A 27,568-nucleotide genomic window follows, 5' to 3' on the forward strand; every position below is an offset into this window, starting at 1 on the left:
AAACAAGAAAATAAATGTCTTTTTTTCAAATATCTTTTTGATTTTCTTCTTGAATTGTTCACAGCTGTGTCTGTGAGATTAGTCCTCAATTTCTGAAGTGTCCTGTCCAAATCCTGGAGGTTTGGCACCTCAAGAATTAGCCAATACTGTATTTGAAGTAAATGTTTTGCATTTAGAACATGGGCAAACAGAGTGATTCATTTGAGCATGACTGCAACATACTGCTCCTCTGGCCCTATCTCATGGCATTTTAATGTGTGTTACAGGCCAAGGTTGTGCATCTTCAAAGTGAGGAAGTTCTTCCCTTGAACACAGCAGGGGAGCTGTGGATCCGGGGATACACTGTTATGTTGGGATACTGGGATGAACCAGAAAAGACAAGGGAATGTATCACCCCAGAAGGCTGGTTCAAAACAGGGTGAGTCAACTTTCCCTGGCTTGTGGTATGTTTTTAGGGAATTGGATGACCAAATAAAACATCAGTCAACATGCAACATTACTGAGTCAATCAAGCTACAGACTAAGTGAGAACCTACATTTTTACAAATGTACTTGCAACTATGGGATGGGGAACAGTGAGCAAATCCGTGCGCAGTCTTTTTCTTTTTAATAAAGTAAACTTTAGCATGTACTTTCTCAACATTATTGTGAGTTCCAGTGATTGAAACACTGACATTTATGACATTATTCAAGCCTCTCATTTAGAGTCCAGTCTGTAACTTGGTGCCAAATACTTGTTGATCTTTGGCTATCCATTCATTTTGTTATTGTTATTTCCCTCTGCCCTCCTTCCTTAATGAAGACATTGATCTCGTATTAGTAAAGTGGTGAAAAGGGCAAATGGGACAGCTCCTATATCATTCGAGGCATAGATTACAAAAGCAGGGAAATCATGTTGGAGTTGTATAGAACTCTGGTGAGACCACAGTTAGAGTACTATGTGTGGTTCTCATCACCACATTACAGGAAGGATGTGATGGCATTGGAGGGGATGCAGAGGAGTTTCACCAGAATGCTGCTTGGGATAGAAACTTTAAGAGATAAGGAAAGGTTGAATAGGCTTGGGTTGTTTTCCTTGGAGCAGATGAGATGGGTGGGGCGATTTGATTAAAGTGTACAAGATTTTGAGGAGTGTGAACAGAGTGGATAAAGAGCAGTTGCTCTCCTTAGTTAAAGGGTCAGCCACGAGGGGACATGAGTTCAAGGTGAGGGACAGGAAGTTTAGGGGGAATGTGAGGAAAAATCTTTTCAGCCAGAGGGTGGTGCCATTCTGGAATGTGCTGCCTGAGAAGGTGGTAGAGGCGAGTTGCCTCATATGTTTTTGAAAGTACCTGGATGAGTACTGGGCACATCATAACATTCAATGCTGGCAAATGGGATTAGGTTGAAAGTCAAGTGCTTCTCGTGCGTTGGTGCAGACTCAGTAGACCAAAGGATCTCTTCTACACTGAATATTTCTATTGGGATGTGCCTTTGGGGTACTGAAGTCAATTACAGAATTAGTACACTCGCGTGGCTTAGAACCTTAACTGAAGCCTGACTGAGATGCAAAGCTGAGACATCATATTCCATGTGACTGAGACATACATTTACCAAGAGAAGGCCAATAGCCTCCGGTCTCCTGTATTTCATTGCTCCACAGAGAGCTTGCAATTAAACTCTAGTTTTGACTGCTGATGATTTCATGTAAAATTTGCAGAAATGCAGTGTTAATTACTTGGTCCTGCACTTTCAGTGATATTGCCAAACTCGATGCTTATGGTTACTGTCGGATTGTTGGCCGATGTAAAGATATAGTTATCCGTGGAGGAGAGAACATTTATCCAGCAGAAGTGGAAGCATTTCTGCACACACATCCAAAAATACATGAAGTCCAGGTAAGTGATTTAAACTACAGTTTATACTAATGGAACCAGCTCGAGTGGGTTGGTAAAAGGTAGGTCACACCTGACCTCTTCACATTTTCTGAAGAGGTGACTGAGGGGAATGTCAATTGATGTCATTCATTTAGACTTCTAGAAGGCAATGAATAAGACTCCTCATAAAGGCTATTAACTAAAGTTGAAGCTTGCAGAATTGAAAGTTAACTATTAACCTGATCAGAAAATTGCCTAACTGTCAGGAGAGGTGGTAGGGAGAATGAGGAGGTACTCTCATAGGCAGCTTGTGACTGTTAGAATTCCACAAAGATCTGTGCTGGTGTCTCAGTTATTTATCTTCATCATTGACATGAACAATTATTTTGAAAGTTCACATTTCCAAATTTTCCAATTATTCAAAGATAGGCAACACTGTAGACTGCCTAGATTGAATCATAAGTAGAGAAAAGGCATATTTAATAAATGGTGAAAGACTAGAAACAGTGGAAAAACAAATAATTTGGGGTGTGGAAGTGGCGATGGGCAAGATACATAGATCATGAAAATGCCATTAATAGGAACAATTGATGATTTAAAAAGTTGATGAAATACTAAATCTATACTTAGAGGACTAGGTTAAAAGGCATTAGGAAATTACGCTTCAACCATACAAAACCCTTCTTTACACCTAGCTGGATTCTTGCACACAATGCTGGGCTGCAGGAAGGACGTCTTGACCCTTGAATGATAGCTGAACTCTCAAATTTAATTTATGGGGAGAAATCACACAATCTATGGAATCATAGAATTGTTGCAGCACAGAAAGAGGCCATTCAGCCTATTATGACTGTACCAGCTCTTTGCAAGAGCAATCCAATTAGTGACATTTCCACATCCTTTCCCCAGTGCTCTGCAATTCTTTCTCTCTTCACATAATCATCCAATTCTCTTTTGAAACTACAATTTAACTTGCCTCTATCACAATCTTAGGCAGCGCATTCAAATCTTAATCACTCCCTGTGTATAAAGGTTTACCCCATGCCACTGTTCATTTTGCTGATCAACTTGTTTTTCTTTGCCGATCAGTCTAACTATATAAATTTTGTCCTCACCCTTCAAGGACGTCCTTACTTTCCTACACTAAAATATCTTGATTAATCAGTACTGTTACCACACCCCCCACCCCCCACCCTTTCTCCCTTTGCAATATCTATGAGTAGTTTATATTCTTGTACATTAAGTGCCCCTTTGTCGTAATTTTGTAAGCCATATTTTTCATATTGCTGCTGCGTCAATCACATCAATTATTTTAACTCACCAGATATATTTACCAAACTTTCTGTATTTCCATATGTGTGTTGTACTCAAGCCTTTGATTTCCTTGAAGTCGTTCTTAATCTGTTGCTATCTAATATGATGTGACTTTCTTCTCGAATAGTATTCAGTACTCTTACTTTATGTACCTTAATTTTTCTTTTCTGCTTGTATGTGTTGATGTCTGTTCCCCTGCAAATTAAGTTTAAATTCTCCCAAAACACACCAATGAGGATATCAGTCCTCATCCTTTTGAGGAGCAGCTTATCCTTTTCAAATCAGAGCAGGACTTATACACTTAATTGGAAGGACCTGGGGAGTTAAAGGATGTTGCCAGGGTTGGAGGATCTGAGCTACAGAGAGAGGCTGAACAGGCTTGGGCTGTTTTCCCTGGAGCGTCGGAGGCTGAGGGGTGACCTTATAGAGGTTTACAAAATTATGAGGGGCATGGATAGGATAAATAGACAAAGTCGTTTCCCTGGGGTCGGGGAGTCCAGAATTAGAGGGCATAGGTTTAGGGTGAGAGGGGAAAAATATAAAAGAGACCTAAGAGGCAACTTTTTCATGCAGAGGGTAGTACGTTTATGGAATGAGCTGCCAGAGGAAGTGGTGGAGGCTGGTACAATTGCAACATTTAAGAGGCAATTTGTTGGGTATATGAATAGGAAGGGTTTGGAGGGATATGGGCTGGGTGCTGACAGGTGGGACTAGTTTGGGTTGGGATATCTGTTCAGCATGGACAGGTTGGACCGAAGGGTCTGTTTCCATGCTGTACATCTCTATGACTCTATGAGTGTTGCTGATCAAAAACACCTTGGAGTGCAGGTTCATAGTTCCTTGAAAGTGGAGTCACAGGTAGATAGGGTAGTGAAGAAGGCATTTGGTAAGCTTCCCTTTATTGGTCAGAGCACTGAGTATAGGAGTTGGGAGGTCATGTTGCAGCTGTACAGGGCATTAGTTAAACCACTTATGGAATATTGCATGTGATTCTGGTCTCCCTCATATCGGAAGGCTGTTGTGAAACTTGAAGGGGTTCAGAAAAGATTTCCAAGGATGTTGCCAGGATTGGAGGATTTGAGCTATAAAGAGAGGCTGAACAGAGTGGCTGTTTTCCCTGGAGCATTGAAGGCTGAGGAGTGACTTTATAGAGGTTTCTAAAATCATGAGGGGCATTGATAGGATAAATAGATAAAGTCTTTTCTCTGGGGTGGGGGAGTCCAGAACTATAGGGCATAGGTTTAGGGTGAGAGGGGAAAAATTTAAAAGGGACCTAAGGGACGTTTTCATGCAGAGGGTGGTGCATGTATGGAATGAGCTGCCAGAGGAAGTGGTGGAGGCTGATACAATTGCAGCATTTAAAAGGCATCTGGATGGGTATATGAATAGGAAAGGTTTAGAGGGATATGGGCCATGTGTTGGTAAATGAGACTAGAGTCGGTTGGGATAGCTGGTCAGCATGGACGAGTTGGACTGAAGAGTCTGTTTCCCTTACATCTCTATGATTCTATCACTTTAGATAGTTGCCTCTTGCCTCAGAACTGGTCCCAGAAGCTGAAACCTTCCCTCCTACATCATGTTTCAAGCCATGGGTTGATCTTTCCTATTTTCTTTCTCTACTCTGTTTTGTATGTGGTGAAGGAAAAGCCAGTAAAATTGATGAATGACAAATAGCCATCCATCTTGTCTTCTCTGCCTCAAAATGAAGGTCCAGTGTGACCAGTACGTTCATTTCCAAGTGTTGTTTTTAACTGGACTTTTCCTCAGGGTTTGAAGGCTTACTTTTTAAACCGCATCCTTACCTCCTGAAAATCTGATCAAGGAAACTCAGCACATGTTCTCTTTTTATTGTTGTGACCAACCTGTGCCATAACTTCTGGCTTACTCTCTATCCTCTGCAGTATATTTTGACAGAAATTCCCAAATAGTGCGTGAATTACAAGTAACAACTCTGTTGCATGTTCATGTCATTTGTTATTGTTATGTTACAATCTGAATCGAAATCCTAACTACATTTTAGAAAAAGATTAACTTTTTAAATTCTTAAAATTTTCACTTATCAAATTACTTGGGTTTAGTATGCTGTAAAAATAGCTCTCTGGAGAACTGGACTATGTTACGTAGAGTGTATAAAAGGGACCTGTGTTGTATCTGCTCTGATCCAGCACCACATTTTTCAATTCTGGTGCTCCAGCATCTGCAGGATTCCTGAAGAAGGGCTTATGCCCGAAACGTACCTACTGCGAATCCTCTTGCAAGGATGCCTACCTGAAGAAGCTCTCCTATTCTCCTGCTCCTCGGATGCTGCCTGACCTGCTGTGTTTTTCCAGCACCACATTTTTCAACATATCCTTTCTTTTTGCCTTATCCTACTCCAAACTCTTTGATATTTACACGTAGGAGAAAGTGAGGACTGCAGATGCTGGAGATCAGAGCTGAAAATGTGTTGCTGGAAAAGCGCAGCAGGTCAGGCAGCATCCAAGGAACAGGAGAATCGACGTTTCGGGCATAAGCCCTTCTTCAGGAAAATCAGGACATTTACACGTAGTCTATGTCTGTGACCAGATTCATTCTCCTAGTAGGAACAAACTGTTCTGAATGCCTTCGAATACTCTGACACTGATTCACCTTCAAATAGCTGTTTCAAGTCCATTTTTGTTCAGTAATATCTCAGGTTAGTTAAATTGTCCTTTCCCCAAATTAAACATTTGAAATGTTTTGATATTTATCTTTTTTCATAACTTCTTTAAATTGAACTGAGTTATGATTGTTACAACTAAAATATTTTCCACTGATTCTCTTTCTAACCACTCAGGTTAATTCCCTAAATCTAAGTTCACCATCTCCCTGTTTATTGTAGAGGTTGTGATATATAGCTAAAAGAAAATCTCCTTACATTTGAAGAATTATTCTAGCTCAGTGGTAAGTCTATGACAGGATGCAGTGTGCAGATGGTGGGTAGGGGGTGTGGTTGTGTCTGTTTGATGGGAGCTAACTCCATTTTTTGTTGGCAGGTGGTAGGAGTGTATGATTACAAGATGGGTGAAGAGCTCTGTGCCTGTGTGAAAGTGAACGACGGAATGGAATGTACAGCTGAGGAGATTAAAACGTACTGTAAAGGACAGGTACATGCTTTTGTAGATCATACTTAAATGTGGTCAGCAATAATATTAACAACATACAGTCCTCTTCACAATGGATATAGAGAGTCATTAGAATACATGATGTTAGTCAGAGAGGGTAAGCATTGTAGGTCAAGGTGCTGAAAAATTAATTCAGCCCATTTTGCTGAGAAATGTCCTTGCAGAGGGGAATCTTTCTTCTGATTGAGTCAGAGGCAAGAAGAGGCTTCGATGAGGAAACCTGTCCTCCGATGGCCGGATGTCATTTAGACTTGGTAATGGCATAAATGGGAGTCACATGGCTTTCCTGTGGTTCCCACAAGATGCCCAGAAAACTGCAAGGTTAGCAGGCTGCCTACTAAGGTACTGAAGGGGCTAGGGTGACAGGGAAGTCAGTATTGAATGTAACCCCCTCACCCACTCCTGTGATCCCCATTGGCTGTGACTCCAAACATATTTTCAAATAATTGAAGTCAAGGTTCCAGCGATGATTCCTAGTGAAGTCCCAGCAGCCTACCACTCCAGGTTATTTTCTACAATTTGTGATGCCAGCAATGGAATTCACACCCACAAGAGATGCCAGTCATCAGAGAATGGTGGGCCTGTGGAATTCACTGGCACAGAAGGTGGTTGAGGCCAAAACATTATCTGTTTTAGGAAAGGGTTGGATGTAGTTCTTGTGGCTAAAGGAACCAACAAAAATGGGGAAAAGGTGGCATTATATATTGAACTCAATGATCAACCATCTGAATGGCACTGCAGGCTCGAGGAATTGAGTGGCCAACTCCTGCTGTTATCTTCTATGTTTCTATATGAATACAGTCAAGCCTTCTCAACAGAAGGTTTGCAAGTTTCCCATCATTCTGCAATTGGTAGGCGTTACCCAGGTCAGGAACATTAACTTCTACCAATTATATTTGGCCATTGAAATTAGAATGTAGGGAAACAAGATTGTTCTGAATTCAAGATTCCCTCAATGATGTTCCAAATCAGTAAGGTAGGAGGTGGATATATGTCGCAGGGAAATTTATCATGTGATCTTTCAAATTTGAAAAATAGCTGGATCATGGTAATATTAGAAATCACCTCTTCAGAAAAGTTCAGCATGGCTTGAGATCACATTCGATTCTTTAAGATGGGGTCATGTTGCTACTCTAAGTGGTCTGTGTTGACCCACCAAAGGTAGAACAGGGACTTGGTGTTGAGGGATTGTGGCCACATGTTGGTGACACTGATTGTGCTGAATGCCAAGACAGGAGTGAATACGATGGAACTTAGTGCCTTGGGATGGGAATGAATAAAATAGGCTGAGAAAGACAGGAAGGTTTTCTTCGTAGTCCACCATCACTCCATCATTTCGATTCGAGGGATATGGGAGAGGAAAAATGAAGCAGCATTTTGAAACTATCCAATTTCTGTATTCCTGACAGATCTCCCATTTCAAGATCCCACGGTACATGGTGTTTGTCAATGATTTCCCTCGGACTCCCACTGGGAAGGTACGTACAGTAGCAGTAAACCTGGAAAGACAATATTCATTTCTGAAAGCTGAAAAAGTAAAGTAAAAGTATTTCTGCAACACCATCTGGACTTAGAGAACATTCACATGTGCTCCAACGCCTACAATCAATGTGGGGTTCCAAGACTAATGCTGTAATTGGATTCCATGATGTGCTAATGGGTGGAACTGATGGGTATTGCATTTATTATTGAGTGAGCTTTTGGCTCAGAGATAGTATTCTCGTCTAAGAAGTAGAAGGTGAAGGGTCTGCACTGCCTTCTGGGTGGACACTGGACAATGGTCACTGAAACCTGAATTCACATTCAGTGGGGTACTGAGTCTAAGCGGTGTGAGTACACTTCCTTAGTTTGTATTTTAAGGAGGTTGGTTGCATGCTTCAAACTGCTGGGACCACAAGAGAAGGCACTCCTCAAGGACAGGAATGGGAAATCAGCCCAGGACATAGCTGTAGAACCTCATATATCAAATTTGCATTTTGACCTTTCGCAGAAGCAGAGTAGAACAGAAGGATATTTATAAAAGCTCAGATCGTGAGTAGCTGAACTGGCCCAAGTTTGATAAACTCAACTGAATTTACTGATCTTCACCAAGGTGGGTCTTACAATTGGTTTCAGCATACAACCTAGTGATCACTGGTTCCCTTTGTTGTAGACCAAACCACCCCCTCAGCAAGAATTCACATTTTAAAAAAAACCTTGATGTATGCAGTGCTCAAAACCCAACCCACTGTCCCGCTCCGAGAGACCCAGGGCTCAAAACCCAACACATTGTCCCATTCAGAGACCTAGCAATCAAAGCCCAACATATTGTCCCACTCCGTGAGACCCAGTGCTCTAAACCCAACCCACTATCCCACTCCAAGAGACCCAGTGCTCTCAACTCAACCCATTCTCCCATTCCGAGAGATCCAGTGCTGAACACCCAACCCATTCTCCCACTCCGTGAGACCCAGTGCTCTAAACCCAACCCATTGTCCCATTCAGAGACCCAGTGCTCTAAACTCAACCCATTCTCCCATTTCGAGAGATCCAGTGCTGAACACCCAACCCACTGTCCCACTCCAAGAGACCCAGTGCTCACAAACCAACACTGTCCCACTCTGGGAGACCCAGCATTGAAAACCCAACCCATTATCCCATTCCGACAGAACCAGTGCTGAAAATCCAAACCACTATCCCATTCTTAGAGTCATAGAGATGTACAGCATGGAAACAGACCCTTCGGTCCAACCTGAGCATGCCGACCAGATATCCCAACCCAATGTAGACCCACCTGCCAGCACCCGGCCCATAACCCTCTAAACCTTCCAATTCATATACACATCCAAATGCCTCTTAAATGTTGTAATTGTACCAGCCTCCACCACTTCCTCTGGAAGCTCATTCTATACACGTACTACCCTCTATGTGAAAACATTGCCCCTTAGGTCTCTTTTATATATTTCCCCTCTCGCCCCTAAACCTATGCCCTCTCGTTCTGGACTTCCCGACCCCAGGGAAAGACTTTGCCTATTTATCCTATCCATGCCCCTCATAATTTTGTAAACCTCTATAAGGTCACCCTTCAGCCTCCGACACTCCAGGGAAAACAGCCCCAGCCTGTTCAGCCTCTCCCTGTAGCTCAGATCCTCCAACCCTGGCAACATCCTTGTAAATCTTTTCTGAACCCTTTCAAGTTTCACAACATCTTTCCGATAGGAAGGAGACCAGAATTGCACACAATATTCCAACAGTGTCCTATACCAATGTCCTGTACAGCTGCAACATGACCTTCCAACTCCTGTACTCAATACCCTGACCAATAAAGGAAAGCATACCAAACGTCTTCTTCACTATCCTATCTACCTGCGATTCCACTTTCAAGGAGCTATGAACCTGCACTCCAAGGTCTCTTTGTTCAGCAACACTCCCTAGGACCTTACTATTAAGTGTATACGTCCTGCTAAGATTTGCTTTCCCAAAATGCAGCACCTCGCATTTATCTGAATTAAACTCCATCTGCCACTTCTCAGCCCATTGGCCCATCTGGTCCAGATCCTGTTTTAATCTGAGGTAACCCTCTTCGCTGTCCACTACACCTCCAATTTTGGTGTCATCTGCAATCTTACTAACTGTACCTCTTATGCTCGCATCCAAATCATTTATGTAAATGACAAAACATAGAGGGCCCAGCACCGATCCTTGTGGCACTCCACTGGTCACAGGCCTCCAGTCTGAAAAACAACCCTCCATCACCACCCTCTGTCTTCTACCTTTGAACCAGTTCTGTATCCAAATGGCTAGTTCTCCCTGTATTCCATAAGATCTAACCTTGCTAAACAGTCTCCCATGGGGAACTTTGTCAAACGCCTTACTGAAGTCCATATAGATCACATCTACTGCTCTGCCTTCATCAATCTTCTTTGTTACTTCTTCAAAAAACTCAATCAAGCTTGTGAGACATGATTTCCCACGCACAAAGGCATGTTGACTATCCTGAATCAGCCCTTGCCTTTCCAAATACATGTACATCCTGTCCCTTAGGATTCCCTCCAACAACTTACCCACCACCGAGGTCAGGCTTACCTGCCTATAGTTCCTGGCTTGTCTTTACCGCCCTTCTTAAACAGTGGCACCACGTTTGCTAACCTTCAGTCTTCCGGCACCTCACCCAGTGCTCAAAACCCAGCACATTGTCCCATTCAGAGACCCAGTGCTGGAAACCCAACCCACTGTCCCAGTCCAAGAGACTCAGTGCTCAAAACCCAACCCATTGTCTCACTCTGAGAGACCCAGTGGTCAATACCCAACCCATTGTTCCACTCTGAGAGACCCACTGCTCAATACTCAACACATCGTTCGATTCTCTCACAATAATTTGAGAACTATGATGGTATGAAGCCAAAGTGAGATTGAGGGAAATGGGTAGAAAGTTGTGAGGTGATTTTGGTTATGGATACAAAATGATTGGGGATTGTACAGAGAAGGTGGCTGGGCGTGATTGATCCTTGGAAAGTGATAATCTTGTTAGTTTCAATTGACCATTTTCTATCTTGAAAATACATTGCTTGAGTTTGTTTTTTTTGTGTTCTTACAGATTCAAAAATACAAACTGAAGGAGCAAATGGAAGTACAACTGGGACTTGGGCCTAAGTAATGAAAGGTCACATCATTGTCACAGAGGGAAATACCACGACCCCTTTCATACCTAAAATCTTTTGATTATACTGTCTATATAAGTGCTGTACCATAGACAATCCTTCCTTATTATAAAATACATCTTTCATGGGCTCCGTTCTATTGTGCATTCTACTCAATAACACTTAATCCATCTGAAAAAGTCTTATAAACTCTTCACAATTTTTAAATTCCATAAAATATAGCTCATTCCAGCATTGTGTAATCTGCAATATTCAATCCTTGGCCTGTCATCTTCTTCCCTCCTGTGACCCTATATAATGTCATTTGAACCTCTCCGTCATTACATCAGAAAGTTGAGGGAATGTTTTGAGAAAATAACTCAATGTCCCTGTCCATGAAGAAAAGCTTTGACCTTTTCCATCAAAACAACAGGTGAAAGTAGGAATAAAGGTGGTGCAATTAAATTTGGTTCTTGGGGCACAGTTTGGGTGGAATACTGGCTACCATTCTTTGCATTAGTATGTTGTTGGTAAAACCGCCTGTGGGTGTGAAAGTGTTAAACAGTAAAGAAACCGTTCTATCAGTACAGTTCTAGTTTAATCTGAGCATTGTGTTTGCTCTCCCTTCGTTTATCCTTTTCTGCTGCTTATGTCAGAAGGAAGAGTTTAATTCTATATAGTTATCCTATGCACTTACAGTAACACACATTAGTTTATAATTTTCACACTTTCTACATCATTTGTGTACAGCAACTCAGTGGGATTGATTTCTTTCTCCCCTCGGTGCTGTGATTGAGGTGCGTCTGTCCTCTTTCTTAGAGCAAGTTTTTGTTTAATTGCTGTGGTGAAATCATCGCTTGGTACACATTTGCCCTTGGCAAGAGCCTGGGAGCCTGAAGGTCTCACCCATTGCCTCTGGGCCTTTGATCTCTATTTTAAATGAGGGGTTTGGGACAAGTGCCAACGCCTACTTATTTGAGTCACTGCAAGTGGTGACCCCTGAGACCAAGGTGGGAAAGAAGAGAGCATCCTCCCCTCGGTGCAACCAATTTTGACATAAATACCCCATCCACTTTCTCACAGAAGTGTGCGCAAAGCAGATTTGTAATCCATACATTTATAGAATTTGATCAGACACTGCTCTATAATTCACTGCTTTTGTTCATTAAAACTATGAATATTAATCCGGGACATATACAATATGGCTCTAATCATTAACCTGTTCAATTGGCTCTAAAATTTGTTTCTTGTAGTTTGCCAAATATCCATCATGATCTAATTAAGTGTTTGAACAACTTTAAAGACCTTATTCCTGTATTACATAAAAATGGAACAGTTGAATGACAGTGCTCCTTCCAATCTCAGTTAGGCACTGCACGAATGGTAAATATGAATATATAACCACAAAGTAATACATGTTGGGATGTTGCGTAAGTGTAAGGTTTGGGTTGTGTGCTCGAGTCAGCCTTGCATGACTGCGACCTGTCAGGTGACAAAAGGTGAAGAAAGACGACCATGGCACAATATGATGGTCTGCAGCAACCCAGAAGACAATTGTGGCAGATTCTGATTGGTTAAGGGGATATAAGGTAGGCTTAGTGCGATTGGTTATGCTAATGTAACGGGGATAGGGCGTGGCTTTTAGAACAGCATAAACATTAGATTGCTCTCGCAGTTTGTGGGCTTTTGGGGTTGACTTCTCTCTTGGCCACAACTTTTGTTTGCAAATAAAGGCTTATTATCTTGAGGAATTCTCTGTATCTCCTGGTCATTCCTAAATGGTGCTATCAACCACAACAGAATTGGTGCTGTGAGCAGGGTCAGAAAGAGACCTATACAAAGGAGGTTAGCAGCCTGAGGATGTTTCCTGGTCCATCGTGGACCCTCCCAGGCCTGACAGAATAAGGGCTGGCCACCCACAAAAAGAGATAAGCATCTTCTTGATAATTCAGATTAAATTCTGTTAAGTGAGGGAGGTCTTCAGGGATGCAGAAAAGCTGCTGAAAAGTCTCTCCGATCCAAAAAAAAGAGTTAATAATAAATTGAAATTTGAGGAGACTCATAGGATTAGTCAAGTAAACTGTGCAGTGAGATAAGTAGGAATAGAAAGTAGAAATTGTCTGATATAAAATTCCACATGGTATTAGTAAGTCCTTATGGATACTGCCTCACTGGTCACAAGGGTCTGCACAAGCAGGGCAGTGTTAGTAAGTCCCTCTGGATACCGCCTCGCCGGTCATGAGGTTCTGCACGAGCAGGGTAGTGTTAGTACGTCCCTGTGGATACCGCCTCACCGGTTGCGAGAGCCTGCTCAGGCATGGCAGTGTAGTGTTAGTAAGTCCCTGTGGATACCAAGGGTCTGCACAGGCATGGCAGTGTGTGTGTGTGTGTGTGTGTGAGAGAGAGAGAGAGAGAGAGAGATTCTGACTCAGCAGCTTGCAGCTTGCGAAAAGGTTTGTGTGTGTGTGTGTGTGAGAAAGAGAGAGAGAGAGAGAGAGAGACTCTGACTCAGTGCTGATTCAGGGTAGCTTACAGAAAGTTTGCCCCTTTGTGGTCCGGTTTGAATGCACATTTGCTTGTTGGTGATTGAATGTTTGTGCTTTATTCCCTGGAGCTCAAGATCGGGAGTGTTTTGAATTTAATTTGCACTTTGGAAATTTAAGATGATTTCTTTCAAGGGTTTTAAGGAATCATCAATGATTATGAAATGCAAATTTTGTAAAAAAAAAAGTAATACTAATGAAATGTTAACCCACCCATTCTTCTTACAGACCATGATTGCTCTACTGTCAATTTCTAACTCGTCACATTTTATGTTTACATGACAGCCAATCTTATTTAAATTCAAATCAGTTTAATATGGAGGAAGATGACTTTACAATTTTACACCAGTATAAACATGCTCTCAAATCCCCCATAATTTTATGCTACTGCCAAAGATCAATTTCACCCCCTTCACCTCATTGGACTAATCAAAGATTTGACAAAAGGCAGTAAAAGCAGTAACACTGTAAATCCTGGCCTCAGCAGGTGTCTGCTTAATTTCTTTTGATAACATTGCGGAAAATCACCTCAGACTTTAACATTTGCTCATTGAGTCGAGGAATTAATGAACTTTATAGAATTTAGTTAAAAAATATTTAGAACTGAAAGTATAAAGATAGATCCAAAATATCGCAAACCAATAACATCGTTTTCAGAAACTTATGAACATTTTGTTTCGGGACTCGTTTGTTTCCACTTAAGACTGCTGCATCTCATTGATGATTATGGAGTGCCAATCGTGGCTTTACTCTATATCAATTTCCCTCCGTCACTGAGAATTGAAGTTTTGGTTGAACATTATGTTGTGAAAATCATGTAATAAAACTTAATATCCTATTGTTAATATCTATGTCTTCGGATTTGGCTATTATTTGTGCATTAGAAGTACAGAGGAACCTCGATTATCCGAATATCAATTATCCAAATTTCGGATTATCCGAAGAAGATCTCAAGGTCCTGATAGAAAATCTCAAGGTCCCGATAGAAACATTATAATAAAGAGGTGTTTTCACATCTTTTGTTTACAATGATTAAAAATGAACCCGGCTAACGGAAATGCTGCCAAGAACAAGTCCTGGACCTTGATGAGAGCCCGGGCACCTTCTCCAAATGACTAACCACCCACCCTCTCTCTCTCTCTCTCTCTCCCAACACTTTCCTTGGAGTTCTACACACAGGTGTACACGAAATCCCCCTGCCCAGATAATCTCTCCAACATTGTCCTGTACGGGACAAAGGTGGAACTTGTCAAAACGTTGCAGTAAAAAGTTGTTAATGTGTGTGTGTGTTATTTTGAGACTCACACCCCCCCCCCCCCACCCCAAAGGCAGCGGCTGTCTTGCTGTTGGTATCCAGTCCGTCTGCCCCAGAGGGTGGGGGGGGAGGGGGCACATGAGGGTGCAGGGAGTGGGCGGCCAGGTCAAACGGGGGTTGGGGACACGGACAGGGGCACAGTTGGACGGGGTTGGGGAAGGTGTATGAGGGCAGCGCGGGGGCTCCCGCACAGTGTGCAGCTGCCTAGTCTCCTGAACGGGGAGCAGACTTAGCAAGTGCTTGCTGTGTCATTCCCATTGAACTATTTGGGGGTGTGCAGGAGGCATGGGAGGCTTCAGCAGTGCTGCAGGTCCTTTACACACAAGTGTGTGTCTGCTCAGAAACAAACCCTGAGACAGAGAGAGGGAGCAAGCCAGGTAGAGAGAGAAGAAAGGAAAGTTCCTGGAACTCCAAGCCCCAGAGGAGAGGCATTGAATCAATTAACCGAATAATCAATTATCCAAACAAAATACTGCCCGCCTATCTTGTTCCTCTGTATTTTGTTACTCCGTGAGTAGACAAGACCTTTTAATGCAGCTGCAGTCATTTCACAGTCTTTAACATTGTAAATCAGCAATGACTTAAGGTACCTAATCTGGGATTTACATTAAGGGACTAGATTCAGGTAATTATAATGGTTTTCAGAGTTGGAAACTGTGTACATATTACATTTTATAATTGTTGTTTCAATAAATGAATTTACAGGTTATATTGATGACTTTTAAAATATCTTCGTCACTTGTTCAGTTTTCACCTCTGAATTACAGATGATGATTATATTAGTTATTATTTTTTAATAACCAATTGTATCACAAAATCAGAATTAATTGGCAGGATCGATTGGTTTTATTCCTTAACACATTGTCAGTGATTTGTGTCATTGCCTCATGGTTACTTTGAAGCACGGCTACATTGATTAATTATTAATTAAAGAATGGAAGGATAAAGCCGATAGTAAATGAAAAATACCTTACTGGTCAATTGAAGGAATTATGTATGTGATAGGGGGATAGAGGTCTGTACAGCAGATGAAGCTCTCAAAAGCTGGGAGATTTTAAAAGCTGACTGTGAATGGGTAGATGAAAAACAAAGGGAACAGGAGAAACAGTGTAAGGTTACTAAGACTGAGGAATATAAAAAAGGGTTAAAGCAATACGCTGTAAAAAAAGAACTTACATTTTACTCGGAATCCCGAGCCTATGTCTGGCATACCGATCCTATTTGAGGATGGAGATGACACTGATAGAGATGAAGGATGGGGGATTTTACTCCAGATTACTGACTGAGCCCCTAATAACTCCTGATTGTTCCCAGCAGTCATAGAGATGTACAGCATGGAAACAGACCCTACAGTCCAACTCATCCACGCCGACCAGATATCCCAACCCAATCTAATCCCATCTGCCAGCACTCGGCCCATATCCCTCCAAACCCTTCCTACTCATATACCCATCCAGATGCCTTTTAAATGTTGCAATTGCACTAGTCTCCACCACTTCCTCTGGCAGCTCATTCCATACACGTACCACCCTCTGCGTGAAAACATTGCCCCTTAGGTCTCTTTTATATCTTTCCCCTCTCATCCTAAACCTATGCCCTCTAGTTCTGGACTCCCCCACCCCAGGGAAGAGACCTTGTCTATTTATCCTATCCATACCCCTCATAATTTTATAAACCTCTGTAAGGTCTTATCAAGTTTTAAGAAGATTTGTAGCTCAGGTTGGGGTTTTGGATGTAGGTTTGCTTGCTGAGCTGGAAGGTTCATTTCCAGACGTTTCGTTACCCTACTAGGTAACATCTTCAGTGGGCCTCAGGCGAAGCAATGTTAAAAATTCCTGCTTATAAATAGAAAGCAGGAATTTTCAGCATTGCTTCACCTGAGGCCCACTGAAGATGTTATCTAGTAGGTTAATGAAACATCTGCAAATGAACCTTCCAGCTCAGCGAGCAAACCTACATCCAAAACCTCTATAAGGTCACCTCTCAGCCTCTGACGCTCCAGGAAAAACAGCCTTAGCCTATTCAGCCTCTCCCTGTAGCTCAAATTCTCCAACCCTGGCAACATCCTTGTAAATATTTTCTGAACCCTTTCAAGTTTCACACCATCCTTCCAATAGGAAGGAGACCAGAATTGCACGAACTATTCCAAAAATGTCCTAACCAATGTCCTGTACAGCTGCAACATGATCTCCCAACTCCTGTACTCAATACCATACATCTTCTTCACTATCCTATCTACCTGCGACTCTGCTTTCAAGGAACTATGAACCTGCATTCCAAAGTCTCTTTGTTCAGCAACACTCCCATTAAGTGTATTTCATTATTTTGAAAATGAAACGTCCAGTCTTCAATGGCAATATCATGGGGATGAGCTGTCTGAGCCATCCTAAACCAAGGGCCATCCCCGGAATCAGAGTAATGTTAATGAAGCATGCCTCTGACCACAAGAAGAAACTGGGCCAATTTGCTCAATATGACCAAAGAATGATAGAGATGTAAATGCAGCAAAATTCTGGGAGTGGCCTGAATACGAATGGCTTGTGTGATAAGACTTGAAATAAGTGGCCATCTGTCTGAGGGAAGTGGTATACAGAGGGATAATCGAGAAGCTGACTCACCTTAGTTTAACCCTATTCTTTTGCTATGTATTCCTTCTGGTGTCGCCAACATGATCCAGATAAACAATATGAACAAGTCCAGGATTTTCCAGTCGCAAAAGAGGTGAGCTGTGGTTTTCTATTGGGATGGCCAGAACCAGACTCAACCACGATCCAAATTACAGGGAAAACCAAATATGTCCAGTGCCCTCATGATCCCAAACACCATGTGCCAGCCCTGACTGGGACCAGGATAACCACTGGGGGTGGAACCTACCTCAAATGCCCACCCAGCAACCATTGCTGAGCAACCCTTTCCCGAAGGGACCCTGAAGTGGGGACAGGCAGGCGCCAATGCTACACCTTTGGGATTGGCAACAAGACAATGGATTACATCCTGTTACAATGCGAAATATGTGCTCAGACTAATGTTAGAAAGGGAATATTGAACCCTATAGGTCACATACCAGTGCCCGAAGGACCACTTAAACATTTGGTGATGTGGACATGATAAAGATGGTGAGGGGGAAAATATATATGTTGGTGATTGATCAATTCAGTAGATGGTGTGGAGGCAATACCCTCTGAAGACTCAGGTGCTGGAATGGTTGTGAAATTTTTAACAAATAAACAGAGGTCGATGTGATAGTCAATGCCCCAATGCAATTACACCTTCTAGAAGAAAGCGCTGCCTTGTAAACAACCCGTGTTACCTCAACTGTACTAGCAATACGCCCTATTGCCCATATTGACGTATGTTATATCAGGCATCTCCCCAATATGATCAAAGTGAACTCATCCGAAAATGTGATTACAGTATTCCTTGGTCTATTTTCAAAGACAACTGTACGTTATCAATACAGGCCCTTGCCCTCTGTCACCATTTGGGCTTTGAATGTTTCACGAAGCGAGAGGATGTCCTGGTTGGCCATTTTATGGGAAAGTGCACCCAGACATGGGATGTCACACCCAGTGTGGTGCCTGATCAGGTGTCCCATCCCCTGATCGTGTATTGAATGCCCAGCTTATCCTGTTAGCAGATACAGGTGCACAACCCCTTATCCGAAATGCTTGGGACCATCTGGTGTTCGGAATTCAGAAATTTTCGAATTTCAGAATAATTGACATTTTGATGGTGAAATTTTTAAAAATCTTACCGGAGGAGCAGACTCACTCAGTAAAAGAAGCCTTGGGAGAGAATTGAGATCTGCCAGTGCTGGACCACGCCCCTGCATGTCACATCGGAGTGACACACATCGAGTGGGTGTCGACTTGGGTTAATTGCACGCTAAACAACCTTGTTAATGAGAAAATGTCTTCATAATAAACCTCTGGACTTTGGAGCTTTTCAGATTTTGGAATTTTGGATAAAGGGTTGTCTACCTGTACTTGGTGGCTGTGTGGCATGGAAGGAGGATTGAGAACAACACTTCCCCTGGAATGGGGAAGCACCTGCACCCGAGTGATGCGACTACAGGAAATTGTTATCTCCCCAAAGGTTCAGTTTGACATACCACTTCAACAGATACTGCGTCGCCATAGGAGAGATTATGTCCCTGACTCTGCGATCCGCATTGACAGTATAGGGCAGCCAAGGGGCATCTGTCCATAAACGAGATTGCTGCAGGCTGGGAAGCACTTATCCCTGCCATTGGTGTTAGCAAAAATGCTGAATGGATTAATTATATTTACTATACTAGCAGAGGTTTATTAATTACACGGATGATGCCCTCTCAACATTAGGTGTGCAGTTGGATGCAACCAGCAAAATGGCATGGCAAAATAGGCTATTGGCTGATAAAGGTGTGTCTATTTAATGTTTGGGGAACATTGCTGTACTTTCATACTTAATAACACTAGTCCTGAAGGGTCATTTACTAAAGCATAAGCTGAGAAATCTGAGAACTTAAGGAAAATGCAGGGTATGGTCATCAGTTCTTTGACTGGTTAGCATCTTGGGAGTTTGGGGGGCTTCATTTGCCAAGTTTGGAATCATTGCTGCTATCTTGTTACTTCTCCTTGCTGTTGTACTATGCTGTGCATTACCTCTCATTAAGTCTCTTGCAAAGCAACTCCTCATCATGCTGGTCTGTTCTGAGTCATCTCCCATCGCAGAAAAGGTTCCAACCCTCTATTATTATGACCCGCTTTGAGAGTGTGTTGCTGGAAAAGCACATGCAATATCCGAGGAGCAGGAAAATCGACGTTTTGGGCTGGAGCCCTGATGAAGGATGCTGTGCCTAACCTGCTGTGCTTTTCTAGCAACACACTGCCAACTCTGATCTCCAGCATCTGCAGACCTCACTGTTTCCTATTATGACCCGCTGTACACTGAAGTGCAGATGGCATGTGGGGACATGACTTTTTGAATATTATTTTTGTTTTTATTTCCTTAAACTTAGTCTGTAAGGGTTTCTGAGGAATTCTCTGCGTCTCCTGGTCATTCCTAAAAAGTGCTATCAACCATATCACACAGAGCCAGTGGTTGTTTTCTTTCACAATGCACTCACTGATGTCTATTAACTACAGCACCTTAATTTTGTTAATATTCCATTGATATCCTTCATCAGAAGCTGTAAAATGTTCCTGGACTCTACTTCAAAAAATTAGGAGCAGAAGATGCCATCAGTTTCTATTTCTTGTAACATGAAAGTGAACACTAGCTTTTCATGAAGTTATCAGGCAATGTAATGGTTGTAAACAGATTCTAGCCAGCATTCTGTCTAAACCTAAACACATCAAATAAGTGTTTCATGTTTGTAGTGCCTTTTACTTGCTTAGGAAACTCAAAGCTCTTCATAGCCAATTATATACTTTTGAAGTGTAATAGAATCCATAGGATTCCTACAGTGTGGAAGTAGGTTTTTGGCCCTACCGACCTTCTGAAGAGCATCCTGTAACCCTGTATTTCCTGTGGCTAATTCACCTAGCCTGCACATCCTTGGAAACTACGGATAATTTAGCATGGCCAATCCATCTAGCCTGCATATCTTTGGACTGTGGGAGGAAACCAGAGTATCCAGACAAAACCAACACAGACATGGGGAGAATGTTCAAATTCCACACAGTTGCCCAAGGCTGACTCAGACCTGGGTCCCTGGCACTGTTAGGCAGCAGTGCTAACCACTCAGCCATTGTGCCATTCACTGTTAAATGCAGCAGCTAATTTGCATTCAGCAAGCTCCCACAAATACAGTAGTAGTGAGATGCAATCAGCTGCAAAACATTGTAATGTTAGAAATTCAAAATAAAATCAGAAAACGCTTAATAGTATGGCAGTGTCTTTGGAGAGAAACAGAGTTAATATTTCAGATAGCACTTTAGCAGCATTGTGAGACAAACATGATTTAATTTATTTTTGTGATCTTGATGCCTGGCTAATCATTGCACAAGATATAGGGAAGAACTCTCCTGCTATGCTTCAAAAAACGTCATAATAGATTGGCAGGAGGCTGGAAGAACACAGCAAGCCAAGCAGCATCAAGAGGTGGAGAAGTCAATGTTTCGGGTGTAACCCTTCTCCAGGACTGGGGATGGGTATGGAGGTTGCTGCAGATAAAAGGGGTTGGTGGAGGCAGGGTGGTGAAGTGGCGATATGTGAAGACAGGTAGAGGGTACGACCTGGTTGGTCAATGAGAGGAATAATTCTGGTGGCAGGGAGCAGTGGAAGGGAGGGAGAAGGGCGGAGAAGGGCTGGGAAGGGGGTTAGGGGAAGGGAAGGGAGGTTATTTGAAATTGGATAACTCAATGTCAAGTTCTCTGGGCTGTAAGCTGCTCAGGCGGAAGATTAGGTGCTGTTCCTCCAATTTGCAGTGTAGTTCGTTGTGGCAATGGAGGAGACCAAGGCCGGTCATGTCAGAAAGGGAGTGGTTCAGGGAATTGAAATGGGTGGTGACTGGCATCTTTTCTGGTTGCAATGGAAGGTACCATTGTTCGGGGATGGTCAGTGGGGAGAGTGGTGCAAACCAAGAACTGTCGAAGGGAATGGTCCTTGCAGAAGGCAGAGAGGGTGGGAAGGGAAGATGTTCTTGGTGGTGGAGTTTAATTGGATTTGACAGAAATGTTTAAGGATGAAGTGTTGGATTTGGAGACTGGTGGGGTAGTAAGTGAGATTTGATTAGATTCCCCACAGTGTGGAAACAGGCCCTTTGGCCCAACAAGTCCACGCCAACCCTGCGAAGAGAAACCCATCCCCCTATATTTACCCCTAATACACCTAACACTATGGACAATTTAGCGTGGCCAATTGACCTAACCTGCACATCTTTGGACTGTGGGAGGAAACCGGAGGGCCCGAAGGAAACCCACACAGACAGTTGCCTGAGGCGGGAATTGAGCCCAGGTCCCTGGCGCTGTGAGGCAGCAGTGCTAACCACTGAGCCACCATGCCGCCCAAGAGGAGTGAGGACAAGGGGGACTTTATCTTAATTACATTGGGGAGCAATTTAGAGCAGTGGGATGGGGAATGGAGGCGGTGTGGCTGAGGTCTATCTGGATGACAGAGGAGGAAAAACATGTTCAAAATAGGTGGATATCTGGGATGCTCGTGAGTGGAATTTCTCTTCGTCTGATCTGTTGCAGCGGAGGCGAAGGAATTGGGAGAATGGGATGGAGTTCTTGCAGGATGGGAGGAGGTGTAGCCCAGGTAGTTATGGGAGTCTGTGGGTTTTCATAAATGTCCATCTGGAGACTCACCGGAGATAGAAATGGTGAGGTCAAGAAAGGGAATGGAGATGTCCGAGATGGACCAAGTGAATTTGAGGGTGGGGTGGAAGTTGTGGGTGAAGTCGATGAACTGTTCCAGTTCAATCTGTGTGCAGGACACTGCCTCGATGCAAGCGGAAGAGTTGGGGCACAGTGCCTGTGTAGGTACTGAAGAGGGACTGTTCGTTATAGCCAACAAAGAGGCAAGTGTAACTGGGGCCCATCTGGGTGCCTCCTTGATTTGGAGGAAATGAGATGGGTTAAAGGACATGTTATTGAGGGTGAGGACAATTCAGCGAGGCAGAGGAGGGTATTGGTGGAGGGGGACTGGATGGGTCTGTTGGAGAGGAAGAAGTGGAGGGCCTGGAGGCCGTCCTTGGGTATGGAAGTGTATACGGACTGCACATCCATAATGAAGATAAAGTGCTGGGGGCCAGAGAACTGGGAGTTACTGAAGAGATGGAGGGCATGGTTGGTATCACGGGTGTAGGTGGGAAATGCCTGACCTAAGGTGGAGAAGATGGAGTCAAGGTAACATGAGATGAGTTTGGTAGGCCAGGAGGATGCCGAGACGATGACGGGGTATTTGGGCTTGTGGATCTTGGGGAGCAGGTAGAATTGGGCAGTGCTGGACTGGGACATAATGCGTTTGGAGGCAGTGGAGGGGAGATCACCGGAGGCAGTGAAGGCACGGACAATGCGGGTGATTTTAGCCCGATGGTCGCGGTGGGGTCGTGGGCAAGGGGGAAGTAGGACGTGGTGTCGGAGAATTGACGTTCAGTCTCTGTGACATAGAGATCCATTCTCCTGACCACCACTGTCCCACCTTTGTCAGCAAGTTTGATGATGAGGTTGGTGCGGAAGGAGTGGAGTGCTGCACGTTCAGAGGAGGTGAGGTTGGAGTGGGTGAGGGAAGTGGAGAAATTGAGCTGCCGATGTCACATCAGCAGTCTGCAGTGAAGAGGCCTAGGGTGGATACAAGGCCATCAGGTGGCGACCAAGTGGAGGAGAAAGGTTGGAGGCGGGAGAAGGGGTCCTCAAAGGGAGGATGGGAGTTTTTGTCAAAGGCATGGACATGGAGACGTTGGAAGAAGATCTCCATGTTGTGGCGGTTCCGGAATTTGTTGACGTGGGGGCGGAGGGGTACGGGTGTGTGCCCTTTTCTGAGGACAGACCGTTCAGCCTCAGAGAGTTTGAGTTTTGGGGGGATAGTGAATATGTGGCAAGGCTTGGGGTAGGGTTTTAGGAGGGGTCCTTAGATGGCTGATGTGGGGGAGAGTAAGAGTGATGGCATGTGCTGGGTGAGGGTTGGACGTGGTGAGATGGGTAGGAGAGGGTATGGGAGACAAAGGAGATTGGGAGGGGTGTGGGCTGGGGAGTGGGTGGGAGTCTAGGAGGGGGTGCAGTACCCCTCCACTCCTATCTGGTCGAACTGATCCTCACCCTCAATAACGTTTCCTTTAACTCCTCCCAGTCACCGCTCATTTCAATTCCCACAACCAGGAGGTGGCCATGGGCCCCAGCTATGCCTGCCTCTTTGTTGGCTATATCGAACAGTCCCTCTTCAGTACCTACACAGACACCTCCACAGGGACTGTGCCCAGCTTTTCTGCCATTACATTGATGACTGCATCGGCTGAACTGGAGCAGTTCATCAACTTTGCCCACAACTCCCACCCTGCCCTCAAATTCACTTGGTCCATCTCGAACACCTCCTTTCCCTTTCTTGACCTTACCATTTCTATATCCGGTGACAGTCTCCAGACAGACATTTACTACAAACCCACAGACTCCCATAACTACCTGTTATAGGCTACACCTTCTCCCACCCAGCATCCTGCAAGAACTCCACCCCATTCTCCCAAATCCTCCGCCTCCGCTGCACCTGCTCGGATGAGGAGAAATTCCACTCACGAGCATCCCAGATGTCCACCTATTTTGAACAACGTGCTTTTCCTCCCTCCTTCATCCAGACAGCCCTCAGCCACACCACCTCCATTCCCCGTCCCACTACTCTAAATGCTCCCCCCAGTAGAACAAAGACAGAGTCCCCTTTGAATTCACTTACCACCCCACCAGTCTCCACATCCAACACATCATCCGTAAACACTTCCATCAACTTGAACTAGATCCCACTACCAAGAACATCTACCACTCTTCTCTGCCTTCCGGAAGAACCATTCCCTTCAACAGTCATTGGTTTACGCCTCTCTCCCCACTGACCCCACCAAACCTCTAGGTATCTTTTCCTGCAACCGGAAAAGATGCAAAACATGCTGGTACACCAGCCCCCTCACCTCTATCCTGGGCCCAAAACAGTCCTTCCAGGTGAGACCTGCTTTTCCTCCAACCTAGTTCACTGCACCAGGTGCTCCTGATGTGGTGTCCTCTACATAAGGGAGACCAAATGTAAACTTAGAGAAAGGTTTGCCGAGCATCTCAGCCTGGCCTGCAGGAGCCGACCTGATCTCCCATTCACCGCTCATTTTAATTCCCGTAACCACTCCCTTTCTGACATGACCGTCCTTGGCCTCCTCCATTGCCACAATGGACCACACCGCAAATTGGAGGAACAATACATCATTTTCTTCCAGGGCAGCCTACAGCCTGGATGACTCAACATTGAGTTCTCCAATTTCAAATAACTTCCCTCCCCATTCCCCGACCCCCTTCCCAGCCCTTCCCCCTCCCTTCTACTGCTCCCTGCCACCAATCAGATTCATTTCTCTCATTGACCAATCAGGTTGTACCCTCTGCCTGTCTTCATGTATCCCCACTTCACCACCCTGCCACCACCATCCCCTTTATCCTCAGCTCCCCCCACACCCACCCCTAGTCCTGAAGAAGGATTACACCCAAAACATTGACTTCTCCATCTCCTGATGCTTCCTGGCTTGCTCTGTTCTTCCAGCCTCCTGCCTGTCTATTTTGGATTCCAGCTTCTGCAGTTTATCATCGCTAACCTCCAGTCTTCTGGCACCTCGCCTGTGACTATCAATGATACAAATATCTCAGCAAGGGGCCCAGCAATCACTTCCCTGGCTTCCCATAGAGTTCTAGGGTACATCTGGATCAGGTCCTGGGGATTTATCCACCTTTATGCGTTTTAAGACATCCAGCACCTCTTCTGTAATATGGACATTCTTCAGGATGTCACCATCTAATAGTTGTTAATGGGAACCAAAGGATATGGTTTACTTGGATTTTCAGAAGTTTTTGATAAGGTCCCATGTAAGAAATTAGCATGTAAAGTTAAAGTTCATTGGATTGGGATAGTGTACTAAAAAGGATAAAGTACGTGTTGGCAGACAGAAAGCAGCATAGGGATATAACAGGTCTTTTTGAAGTATGAGTGATGAGTGAGGTACCGTAAGGATTAGTGCTTGAACCCCAGCTCTTCACAACATATGTTAGTCATTTAAATGAGGGAACCAAATGAAATATCTCCAAATTTGCAAATGACCCAAAACTAGGTGAAAGGGTGGTCTGTGAGGAGGATGCAGAAAAGCTTCTGTATGATTTGGACAAGCTGACTGAGTGGGAGAAGATGTATAATGTGGATAAATGTGAGGCTATCCACTTTGGTAGCAAAAACAAGAAGGTAGATCATGATCTGAATGGTGATGGGCTTGGCAAAGGGAGAGTGCAATATGTCCTTGTACACCAGCCACTGAAATTAACCATGCAGGTGCAGCATGCAGTGAAGAAATCAAATGATATGTTGGCCCTCATAGTGAGAGGATTCAACTACAGGAGCAGAGAGGTAACACTGCAGCTGTACAGGGTCTTAGTGAGAACACACCTGAAGTATTATGCGCAGTTTTGGTCTCCTTATCTGTAGAAGGATGTTCCAGCTATGGAGAAAGTGCAATGAAGGTTTACCATTCTTGGGATGGCAGGACTGATGTATTAAAAGAGACTGAATCAGTTAGGACTACATTCATAGTTTAGAAGAAAAAGAGAGGATCTTATAGAAACCATTAAGATTCTAACAGGACTAGACAGGATAAATACTGGAAAGATATTTCTGATGATGCGGAGTCGAGAACAAGGGATTCTAGACATGAGGAGAAATTTCTTCATCCATAAGGTGGTGTCCCTGTGAAATTGTCTACCACAGAAAACAGTTATGCCCAAAACACTGAATGCTTATAAGAAAGAGTTAGATATTGTTCTTGGACTAAAGAGATCAAAGGGTACGGGGAAAAAAAATGGGAATGGCACTGAGTTGGATGATCAGTCCTGATCATATTAAATGGTGGAGTAGACATGAAGGACCAAATGACCTACTCCTGTTCCGATTTTATATGTTACTATGTTAAGTTTCCTTCCAAGTTGTATTCTATCCATATCACCATTCCTTCACTGCTGTTGGATTAAATCTTGGAGCTATCTTCCAAAAGTCCTTGTGGATCTACTTGTCCGGTTACCAATCACATGACCCAGTATCGTGTCCACAACAAGAAGATGGGAAGGGTGGTGAGCTACATTCTTGAAAAGTAGACCAGCAGTTCAAAAACACAAAGAGAAAATGCTGGAAAATCTCAGCAGGTCTGGCAGCATCTGTAAGGAGAGAAAAGAGCTGATGTTTCGAGTCTAACTGACCCTTTGCTGAAGCTGTGACTTGGGAAAAACCAGCTTTGACAAAGGGTCAGTTAGACTCGAAACGTCAGCTCTTTTCTCTCCTTACAGATGCTGCCAGACCTGCTGAGATTTTCCAGCATTTTCTCTTTTGGTTTCAGATTCCAGCATCCACAGTAATTTGCTTTTAGTTCAAAAACACAACTCACCACCATCATCTTAGAGGCAGATAGGGATAGACAGTAAAGACTAGCCAGCAGCACTCGCTTCCCAGAAATAAGAAAAACCTGACACATTTCTCCATTTTCTACTGTTTACCTTCTTCACTGCATCTTCTATTCCACTACTCCTTCCTCCTCTCCTTCTGTCTCTTTACCCCTTCACTTCTTTTTCCTGTCCCCCTCCTCCTTCTCCCTTTCCCTCTTTCATCCTCCTTTTCCCCATTTTCCCTTCTTCTCTCCATTTTCTCCCACCCTTCTCTTCTTTACCTTTCTCATTCCCCTCTTCTCCCCATCCTCTGACTGGTTTCAGACATCCCTCTTCATGCCTTTGGTGCCAATTTGTTGAATTCCTCCAAGAGGGAGTTGGAATTGTTTCTGATTATGGAGGACACCAGCTCTTTGTGAATGGGAATTCAAGAGTGATCTCCTGGAATAACTCGATCGCTTGAAAATGACCTCAGATTTTGCTTCCTCATTTTGATTGAATTTTAGCTTGTTTTTGTACCTCTCCCAGGTGATCAAGTGGTTTATTTTTTATAAATGTGGAGTATTTATTATTATGGGAAGGGCATTACAGTTGTGTGGACAGTCTTATTGGTTGAAAGGCCTGTCCACTGTTACCCAGATGTCGATATATCGTTATACTGTTTGCCGTTGCTGTCTATTTGACTGGCA

At 43.7% G+C, this 27,568-nt stretch overlaps 1 protein-coding gene across 3 annotated transcripts in view; it reads left to right on the forward strand.

The window, feature by feature from the left end:
• acsf2 (acyl-CoA synthetase family member 2) overlaps positions 1–12,683 on the forward strand; it is a 196,811-nt gene extending 184,128 nt beyond the window's left edge. For all 3 annotated transcript variants that reach the window (XM_043714578.2, XM_043714576.2, XM_043714579.2), the window contains exons 13-17: positions 267–418; positions 1,736–1,877; positions 6,185–6,295; positions 7,723–7,791; positions 10,890–12,683. In XM_043714578.2, coding sequence (XP_043570513.2) covers positions 267–418; positions 1,736–1,877; positions 6,185–6,295; positions 7,723–7,791; positions 10,890–10,949 — 534 coding nt within the window. In that variant the 3' untranslated portion in view covers positions 10,950–12,683. The remainder of the gene's footprint in view (positions 1–266; positions 419–1,735; positions 1,878–6,184; positions 6,296–7,722; positions 7,792–10,889) is intronic.
• The last annotated feature ends 14,885 nt before the right edge of the window (positions 12,684–27,568 follow it).

This window comes from Chiloscyllium plagiosum, unplaced genomic scaffold (genome assembly GCF_037043375.1).
Source record: "Chiloscyllium plagiosum isolate Xiang-an unplaced genomic scaffold, Cpla_swu_hap1 HiC_scaffold_25, whole genome shotgun sequence".
Classification (NCBI taxonomy): Eukaryota; Metazoa; Chordata; class Chondrichthyes; order Orectolobiformes; family Hemiscylliidae; genus Chiloscyllium; species Chiloscyllium plagiosum.